This window comes from Nuphar pumila, chromosome 15, assembly GCF_984573655.1.
Source record: "Nuphar pumila chromosome 15, dmNupPumi1.hap1.1, whole genome shotgun sequence".
In the NCBI taxonomy this organism is placed as follows: domain Eukaryota; kingdom Viridiplantae; phylum Streptophyta; class Magnoliopsida; order Nymphaeales; family Nymphaeaceae; genus Nuphar; species Nuphar pumila.
The window spans coordinates 13,084,890-13,095,479 of NC_143263.1; the positions used below are offsets into that span (position 1 = coordinate 13,084,890).

General features: G+C 39.1%; 1 protein-coding gene across 1 annotated transcript; it reads right to left on the minus strand.

The window, feature by feature from the left end:
* Positions 1-338: 338 nt before the first annotated feature.
* Positions 339-10,300, minus strand: LOC149814546 (putative GABA transporter 2). The gene is made up of 7 exons (XM_089988531.1): positions 10,167-10,300; positions 9,184-9,414; positions 6,503-6,600; positions 4,477-4,663; positions 2,935-3,065; positions 2,158-2,394; positions 339-838 (listed from the first exon to the last, which is right to left on the minus strand). The coding sequence occupies exons 1-7, from the start codon at positions 10,246-10,248 to the stop codon at positions 449-451; spliced, it is 1,356 nt and encodes a 451-aa protein (XP_089844657.1). The 5' UTR covers positions 10,249-10,300; the 3' UTR covers positions 339-448.
* Between the last annotated feature and the right edge of the window lie 290 nt (positions 10,301-10,590).

Genomic DNA, 10,590 nt, shown 5'->3' on the forward strand with positions numbered 1-10,590 from the left:
AAAACAAGGCCAGGGGGTTTTGGTTCCACTCATCCCCTATGTCATCCCCCATCTTCCTACTCTTAAATCTTATGATACAAGTTCAAATTTGACCTTATAGTTGGATTCAACATGGTTTTTTAATAAGAATCAACCATATCTTTTTTTATAAAAATATGATTTTTTAAATCACAAAATTTTGTGATTTGTCAGCCATTGATGTTTGAATAACCAAACACACAGAAGTCAGATTTCAGCGATTTAAATGTCGTTCTTCCTGTAACCATAGCGGTGGTTTTTCCTTGTTATTAAACAAAAAAAGAAACATATCAAGGTGGTTTCTCCTTATTAAAAAAAAAGGTACACGAGAAAAGGAAAGCTTAGAGGGTGTGCATCTTCCTTCATGTGCCTGCTCCAAACTTTGTACATGGCATTAAAATCTACAGTAGCAGAAAACATACAATAATGATCAATCAACTACATCGTTGCTGAATAGCTTGAACTTATTAGCATCCAGAATCAGCTGTCTGATGGAAGAAAAGGCACCCATGATTCCAACGCCAGAAAATACAAACATGATGGAGATGTTGATCCAGAACCTGAGGGATGTGCGAGGGGGCTTGATGCTTATGTTGTAGAGGAGCATGGGGAGGATGAAGTCCAGAGGAATGAAGCCTATGGCTCCCACAACCGCGTTTATGTCACCGAAGAATGGAAGCATTGCTGCTATGAATGCACATGCTGTCATGTACGCAGTTCGTAGCACCAGCCTTGGAACAAGGTTCCTTCTTGATAACACCCCCTGGTTTGCATCCGCTGATTTCTTCTCAATGATTTCATATGCAACTTGAGAGTATACCTGCAAATGGTTGGACTTAGCATTCTCTTGTAAGACCAACGATCTGAATGAGCCGAACTTGAAGTGTTCAAGCTTACCTCATCTCGGATTCATGGCGAGTCGTCAACCGAGTTCGGGCTGGCTTTTTTATAGAAAAATACTTTGTTTTAGAGATGAAAGAAATAGGATTACAAACAAAATGCTTGTAAAATGTGTCTAAAATATATTTCTTACCAGGTTATACACGTTGAGCCGAGTACATGTTCAGCTTGCTGATCCTATTTTATGAGTTTGAACGAGCTCTTTACAAGCCGAACCTATCAATATTTTTGAGTTTTAGAGAAATCTACATATAGCTGCCTAAGATATGGCAGAAATTAGGAATAAATGCCTGTCTTGAAACTTGCTCAAATAGGTGCCTCGGCTTACTTAGCGTCCGTACATAACTTAAAAAAAAAGATAGTCTTTGCCCTTTTTTTCCCTCTCTTGGAAGGTCTTTTCATGCTCAATATGGGTGGTGCATTGGACCTTTTTTTTTCAGGGTTTGGGTGTGGAGTGGAAGGAGAGCTTAGACCTTTTTTTTTTTTTAATAGCAAAATTAATTTGGAATTTTGTTAGTATAGGTAGTTAAATGTAAAAACACCATACCTTAGTGAGGTTGCAAATGGGTTGGGTCAAGGAGAGGAATTTGCAAAATTTGGTTCTCCTGGATCCAAACCTATAAAATCCCCAATGTATTTTGGGATCTGAAACCCAACCTTTTGCATCCCTATACCTTAGGTGTCTATATGTAAATATCTATTCATTTAACAAAAAAATGTTTTTTTTTTAAAGACGACTTGACTGCAAATCTAACCTTGCAGTTAGCGTGTGCCGTACTTGTAAACAGCCGTTTTATACAACATTAGGGGTGTCAATAGGTCGGACCCCTGCTAAAATGGGTGCATCCAAACCCGGATCCAACTAAGTGATGTGGGTATCAATCCAGATTCTGGTCTGATCAGTTTTTTCATAAGAAAACCCTACTGGATCCAATAAGAATGACACAAACCAGACCCGGTCCATACCCTGTGAAATAATATTTTTTTACATTGAAATTTTGCTGATCTTAAACAGAACTCGGGTCAGACCTAGGTTTGGTGTAAAATTTCATAAACCATACCCAACCCATTATATAATCGGACCTCATGGGTCCGAACCAGATAGTTAATCAGACCCCTTTATTTGTAACCAAACCCTGACCATATATGGATCGGGATTGGGTCATACCCGATCTGTTGACACCCCTATGCAACATACTCAACACAATTGGGCTTGTAGATGGTTCGTGTGAAGCTTACCACCCCAATGGCGAACAGCTGCAACATCACAAAGATCACACCAAGGCCAAGCAACCAAGTGGGAGCAAGTGATGGTCCACTGTCAGGCATGAGACTCTTGAAGATGTTTGAACTTGCTTTGTTGCCAAACGCCCAATAACCACTGATGGCGGTAGAGTAGAATGTCAGCACTATGACAGTGTAGCACATAATGAGCCCTTTCAGCATCTTCCCAGTTGCAGGAGGGGCCAAAGTTGCCTGCAAGGTAGATTCAATGCTAATAATCACAATATTGTGACTGACCCTCTTGTTGGAAGGGAGAGGTTTGGTGATGATGATAAGAACCAAACAAGGCAATTGTAGCGTTCTTGATTGCATGAGTTCATGGCAATTTGTTTTCATTAACCCACACATCTTTTGTTGATGCTGGAGGAGAAACAAGAAGTTGGGCAGTTTGATGCATAATATTTTGAGTAATTTTCAAATGACCAGAAAACTTGTTTCCTACTTGATTTATCTACCAATTCTTTTTCCAAATATCCCCAAACTTTCAGGTGGGTTAAAGCAAGAAACCCTGTAGGGAAGCTACCAGTTAACTTACGTAGGCACGTGAAGATGCATTTCGAAGGTCTTCATGAGCTTTATACAACCATAATGAATAGAGTAAATGTAAATTTTGGGTTCAGTTAGCTTGATCTGTACTGTCAAAAATTAACATGGCTGTTTTTTTTTAAAACCATTACCGAGCCCACCAGTTGAACGGTGGGCATTCACTAATTTTCAAGGAACGCTAATCACCTGGATCTCGGGCAGAATCCCATTACCAAATACAGAAGCAAGGATGGAGATGGATGTGAAGGCACTAAATGCCCGAGCGGACTTGGATGACTCCATCGAATAATCTTTCTGTGGGGCGTTCTTGGAGTATCCTGCAACGAATTAACCAGAAACCAAATTATTAGAAAGCGACAACAAATGATTTTTCTCAACGAATGACATGAAAACCAAATTGATTGATCTAGATCCCTTGTCTGGCAGAAGCAGTTAGTGCACGTCATTGTGTTGGAACGTTGCAAGTTCGAAACCCAAATGGTATGGTTGTATAACTAGTAGGGGTCTGGCTAACCCCCAACTATATCTGTCTAAAAAAGATTAGATACACAGCTAACATTCTCAAATATGAAACAGATCCACAGCACCTTGAATGTAAATTGCAGGGCGAAAAGGATCAGGTTAGGGATACCCCTGACCGTGCCACCGCCAGGGGTTATTCAGATGCCCTGCATGCTGGTTATGAATGGCATCCAATGCTATGGTTGGTTTGCCTGTTTTCTGACTTTTGAGATCCATACATGGTTTCGGATGGACGGCATCTAAAGCATTCTGAATTAATGGACCGATTAGAATGAAGGCAAAATGTGCAGAGGTTGGATGCCATTGAGAAGATGAAGGGCATCCAACTCAACCCAGACATTATTAACATAAGGGGGTACACCTAACCTGATTCTCTGTCCAAAATTAATTTTTGCAAACAAAAATGGGAAAAGACGTTGGTTATATATATATATATATATATATATATATATATATATATATATATATATAACTCATTTGTAGGTACAAACACCTCTTTCTTTTTCATTTTTTATTGTTTTTTATAAAATTAATCTTGCAAAGTGATCTACGTTTTTTTTTTCAAAGCAGATCTAGTCTTTTGGCCCAACCAGGGGGGAGCCAAAGGGTTTGACCCGCATCCGACCCATACCAAACCCTATATGGTCAGGGTTTGGTGATAAAAAAGGTGGTGTGATTATAAATTGGGTCCAACAAAAGAGTCCAATTAGTATATGAAGCCAGGTATAGTTTGTAAAATTTCATACCAGACCCAGGTCTGACCCATGTTCCGATTAAGACCTATGATTTTTTTAATATAAAAAAGATAAAAAATATTATTTTACAGAAAATGCACTAGGTCTGGTTTATGTAATCCTTATAGGACCAATGTTGTTCTTTCTTATAGTAGACCCGCTAGGGCTTGGGTCTAGACCTGGTACCAGCACCTCAAAGACAGACCCAGGTTTAGAGTCACTGAGTCCGAACCAAACCGTTCTGTGTCCGCCAAAAAAACAATAAAAAATATTACGTGTCAATCATAATGAGACACGTGTTAAAATCATTAAAAAGTTATAAAAAATTAATTTTTAAGTATTTTTTTTACATTTATTAAAAAATAACCGATTCAGAGGCGAAGCTTATCGATTTTCAGCCGAAACGATACGTATAACATTGATCTATATAATGAATGATCCCATAGTGAACTTAAATTTATCGTCCATATACCTGAATGAATGCATGCTACGACAAGCACGAAAGAGTAGCCCAAGCTGAGGATGAGGGAGGCTAGGCTTATGTATCTTAGGGAGTGGAAAGATGGCATCTGAGAGAGAAGTATCATCACCACCGTAACCATTGCTATGAACTGGTATAATCGCAAGGGCCCATCGGGATAAAAGCTCGTGTAAATAATCTTTCACCACAGCAACAAATTTACAACCACCAATATGTCAGAATAATAGTTATAAATGCAGGTAAAACTCAAAAGCAAAATTGCAGACAAGTGTCCTGAATGCATCTACCAAGGTCATGTACATAATCTTTGTATTTTTTGTTTAAAATACAAAGACAGAAAATAACTATGGGTTCCAGTGTTGTGAGAGGCGTACGCCTCAGAGGCAAGGCACACGCTCAAGGTACTGAGGCGTTGCTGTGAGGCGCTTAAAGTAAATATAAAAAAAGTACCACGGATACTTGAGAAGTAAGATCACATACGAAGCCCTCCAAGAGAAGTAAGATCACTAGTGCGAGCCGTTGAGTGTGATGCCACATATTTTTACGATATTTTAGATAATACCACTGATAGTTGAGAGTCTTATGTTGTGAGAGGCGTACGCCTCAGGCGAAGCGCAGGCTCAACGCCTCGCTTCACCTCATCGCATTTAACAACCTTGATGGGTTCGTTTGGTTCGATCTCATGAGATTTAGAAAGTGAATCTCATTTGCACTTCACCCCAAAAGCAACCAAACTTAAAAAGTGAGTTGTACACAACACCCCAAAACCAAGCTTTTGCAAATGAGACCCGATGAGATTCGAGTTCTCATGAGATTTAGAAAGTGAATCTCATTTGCACACACCCCACAAGCAACATAACGCAAACACAAAACACAGAAAATCGCTGCTGTGGCGATTTTCTGTGTTTTGTGTGGTCCGAGTACTTTGTAAAGTACTCGGGCCCGGCCACTGGATCGGCTCCAATGCAGCATAGTGACCATGCCACATAATGTACGAAGGGTCCAAGGGCATGGGGACAATTACGACCTTCAAAAGGTTGATCCATAAGTATCAAGATACCTCATTAACAACAATTAAGGAGAATAATGACATATATCAGTTTTTTTATATGAAAAAGAATTAATGATGACGGAAATTGTTTTTTTTGTGAAAATTTGTTTTTGAGTTTTGGCCCATGTGTTGCTGATAAAAACTGGGTTGCCACAAATGTTTTGGCCAGGACACTAGCTAAGTTGGCTAGAGCAGGGTGATCGAGTCTTGGAAAGATCACCCCCTGACTGGCATCCTATATTGTTAAACTCCCACCTCATGTAATTTTGATTTATACTTACCAAACGTCACCTTGTGTTGGGACATTGCAAGTTCGAATCCCAATAGTATATGGTTGTATAACTGGTAGGGGTCTACCTAACCCCAGCTTTCTCTGTCAAAGAAAAAAAACTGGTTTATACTTAATGAAATAAGCTGGTAGGGGACTGCCTAACCTCTTGCCTATCCCCAAAAAGAAAGTTAGTGCGTGTCAGATTGTGTTGGGATGTTGCAAGTTCAAAGCCCAATGGTACCTTGTATAACTGGTGGGGGTATGCTTAACCCCAGCTTGCCTATCAAAAAAAAAAAAAACTGTTTAAGCAGTCGCCATTGTTTGCTATTTCCACTTAGATGCCTCTTTTTATTCTTGTATTACAAAATACAGTTCTTGATAGATGCTTTTGATGGGTTCATGTGAAAGGTCACAAGATAAAGATGCATCTTATCCTACGAATAAAAAATACTTACTTTCTTACTTTGTAATTAGTTAATGCTCCGTCTTACTTTTTCAATGACAAATATATTCTTCGCTACATAAAAAAAGGAAAAATATATTCCCATCCATTTTTTTATTTGATAAAATTGCCCTACCACTTAATTAGTAGATTCCATTCTCTTTCCCTTTTGGGAATAATTAACGAATAATGAAATAGATAATTGCTTCAAAGATAGAGGTAAAAGAGTGAAGATGAGGAAAGAAAAGTTCACCTCAAGGCACTCTCCAGCTAGCAATATGCACCCAACCCCAACTCCACTATTAATGGCGGTTTGCACACAGATGACAAAGTAAAACATCAAGCCAGAACCTGAGAATAACGATTATGGAATAAAAAAAAAAAAAACACTTAAGAGGGAGATCAAATCAATAAAAAAGATCAAGAACTAAACCTGCATTCACTATAATAATAAAAAATTATTCGGCACATAGCCAAACATGTTGGTTTCGGTCAAATTTTTGTGTGTTGTCTTAGAATATCTACGATTGCCGACGGTAACAGCTGTATATACCAACAGGGCTCTGCAAGGTTGGTAGGAGCTGTCAATGCGCATGCATCTCCTTGTGGTTAGAGGTTGCAGGTTCAAACCCCAGTGGTATGTTGAATAATAACTGGTGGGGTTCTGCCTAACCCCAGCTTGCCTTTAAAAAAAACAGCTGTATATACTTAAAGATCATTATGCTTTGAAGGGAGAGGGGGTTGACATTGCATTAAAAAAAGTCAAGCTGTGTGTATCATTTGTTAAACATATGTCTTGTTCATGTCTTCTTTTATGAATAATCAAAGATATAATCAATGCATATATAGTAGTGGCTAGTCATCAAACAAACTTTTGGAAGGTGATTCCATGGCCCTGTGACAGATAATAAAAAGAATGGCCCTTAAGAGTCCATATGGTAATTTGGCATGGATCATTACGTGTTTTTTCTGTGGACTTGCCTATTTAAGGTCACATCATGTCAATATATTTATTTCAATGTTGTAAAAAAGTAGATAAATGTGGTTTCAAAGGAAATATGAGATACAATCCGCCTAAACAGTTTTATCAAAGGTTAAAAATAAAATCTGCCTAAATGTCTTCTCTATCTTTTCTCCATCATTCAAGTGCATGTGAATCTCACAGGGGTTTAAGGTCAATCAACGCATTTGATTTATTCTCAGATGAAGAAAAGGTTTTTCACAGGAGTGGGCATGGATTTTTAAAAAATCTTGGGGGTCAGCCCTTTCATGATGACGTTTTTCAAAGTGGGGAGGCATGATTTTCAATGAAAAACAAAAGAGATCCAGTCCTTGTAGTCTACATTCAGGTGAACATGTGGACCAATTCTAGCGGTTGATTGGACGGCTAGGATTGAGTGTAGGATGAACCCATCCTATGTCAAAAGATTGAATTCTTACTCTATGAAAAGTGACAGGTGGTGAGAAAAAATTGAAACCCACTTGCACCAGCATGGTACTTTTTTACCATGATGATTTGATGTTTGTTTCAGTAGGGATGATGGAAGATGAAGGAAAAGGGATGCCAACTCAATAATTTCTCATGAAAATGACATAACACAAACATGCCTTTAAGAGGCGTTTGAATCACAGTGCAATCGGTCAAGGTAGACAAAGTCGTCCCTATGTACAGTGTGTACTGCGTTTGAAATGCAGGGATAAGGTGGTCCCCAGGGGGTGCCACTGGTGGATTGTTTCTGAAGGGATGCGACCCTTGTGTTCTGAATAGAACACCACCCAGATGTCCGGGAGGCGTTTATCCAGCATGTCAAACACGCCCCTAATGATATTATTTGCGGAGACCATGATCGGTGACCAAGTTCACGATCTCCAAATCTTCACATGTATTTGGTTTTCCATAGCAAACCTGACCACCTTCATGAAGTCCGTTTCATAGAAATGCTCATGGAGCTCCAACTTTGGTCTCCATTACCAACAGAGACTCCGCTTGTGTGGCAGCAGCAATTAGTGCACGGCACCTTGTGTTGGGACGTTGCAAGTTCGAATCCCTATGGTATAGTTGTATAATTGATAGGGTCTGCCTAACCTCAGCTTTCTCTGTAAAAAAAAAAAAATGGACTCTATTGTGTGATGCCCAAACGCATGCATAAATGGCTTTTACAGGAAATCGATTTTCTGCCAAAATTGGCAACATTAGTCCGAATAGGGCTGATTTTACTGGAAATCGTTTCACTTGAATAGTTAAAAAAATATTTATATAAAGTAAAAATTAAAAACCATTGAAATGTTTCTATGGAAAAACTTCTATAGAAAAAAGATGCCTAACACCAGCCTGTCTATAGAAAAAAGATGCACAAATAAAAAGGGTTAGTCGGAAACAACTTAACAGAATAAAAAAAAAAGCATTTAGTAGTAGACCAAGAAGAGCAAAGAAGAATGTTTAACTAATCAGAGTAATGTGTAGATTAAAAACCATTCACCTTGCAGTCTATTTTAGACCCTTTTAAAAATGCACTTACATGTGTTTTTTTTGCTTAATTCAAAATTATTGATGTATTTATCATTACTTATTCACTAAGAATCATGTTTTGGATCAAATTGATTTAATAAATTTTTTTTTTAAACTAAGGTTGATTCCAACTCAATTTTGCAGAGCCATGATCTAGCATTCTCAAACCATGAAGCTCACAAGAGCTCTGCCTTTATCACTAGGTAGGGATGGCAGTGGACCGGGTGGGGGTGGGAGACAAGGTCTCCATCCCTGCCCCATCTCAAAATCCGGACCTCCATTCCTGCTTTCATCTCCGATTTATGTCCTCCATCCCCAGTTCAAACGATACCATGCGTATGGGCCGGGCCGATATACTGATAACATTGGAAAAAACACGAAGAAAAAAAGGAAGAAGAGAAGAAACACTGAGAGTGCCATCTTGCCTAGAATGTCGGCAGCGAGCTCCCGGAATCTGATGTGCCGGCGGCCCTCATTCTCGCAGTGGTCCAGCACCTTGGACATGAGGTAGTAGGAGTAGAAGGTAACCATTCCCGTCACCGTCAACGAAACGATGCCAAGAGCCCATCCCATCCCCCGGAAGGCATACGGCAACGTCAAGATCGTCGGGCCTACGATTGCCGTCGTTAGGTGAAATCCGGCGTGCCACCATTTTCCTTTTTTTTTCCACAAACAATCCAAATAGCATTAATTCAAGAACACCAAGAATAAGAATGATCCTTTTTTTTTTTTAATAGAAAACGATCATTCCCCAACTTCAATTGGATGCTAAGAAGAATGATTAGAGAGTCATCAATTCATCCAAAACAACAAGAAAACTTTGGTGCTGTGGCATCCATCAGTAAAAGATCCGAAAAGAGAAAAAATCCTCCATTTGAAGCCATGCCTCCAAGCCATAGAAACACTTATATGTTCCTCCAAGCCATTCACAGCCAAAAATTCCTTTCAAAATAAATGGAGACACTCGAAAATCGCTAATATCTACAAAGATATTAACGTCGAGAAATATAAACACTTTTTTGCATATTTTTTATGTTATTTTATATATACCGACATTTTCCTAAGATTTTTTTTTTCTCAAAATACCATGAGATCTTTCCTTGCTAATACTTTTTTTAAGAACATATCTGGCTATGTCCGAATCACCCACCGGGAAAAGAAAAATAAAATGAAATTCTTTAGCCAAAGTTGCAAAATAACACATCATATGAGTTCGTGATATGATTTCATCGGTTGATGCTCCTCTAACCAGAACGAGAGCAAAAGAAACTGAACAAATCGGAACAAGGAAGACCAAAGTGACAAGTTACTGCAATTTGGTAGAGTGCAAATATTCTAATTGATGAAACGCTGATTCGAAAAAAAAAAGAAAAAGAAAAAGAAAAGAAAGCAAAGATTTCCGGTGCACCTTTGGATTCGAGAACGAACACGGCTCCGGCGTCTCCTTCTCGACGGCCTGGAGAAAACCGACGAGTGTCCAGGGTTCCCATGATGGTGGTGAGAGATGGTTTTGAATTGATGGCACAAGTTTATGGATTAGGATTGCACCATCACATATTCTTTTAATTGGACCTACTTAGATCACCCAATGGGAGTGGTTTAATGGGGGTTAAGCATCTGAACCTGATGACATTGTTTGAAGGCATAACAACAGAAAGAGAACAATGGAAAGGTCAGATGAAAGATGGGGCAGCCAATGCGGAGACGATGAGCATTTCAGAGTAAGAAATTAGGGCCTCAAAACGGACGGAAAGAGACTCAACAATGATCTTTGGAACGATATTGCATATACAAATGAAACATGGAGATTGGGAGTCTCCGTATGCGACTCA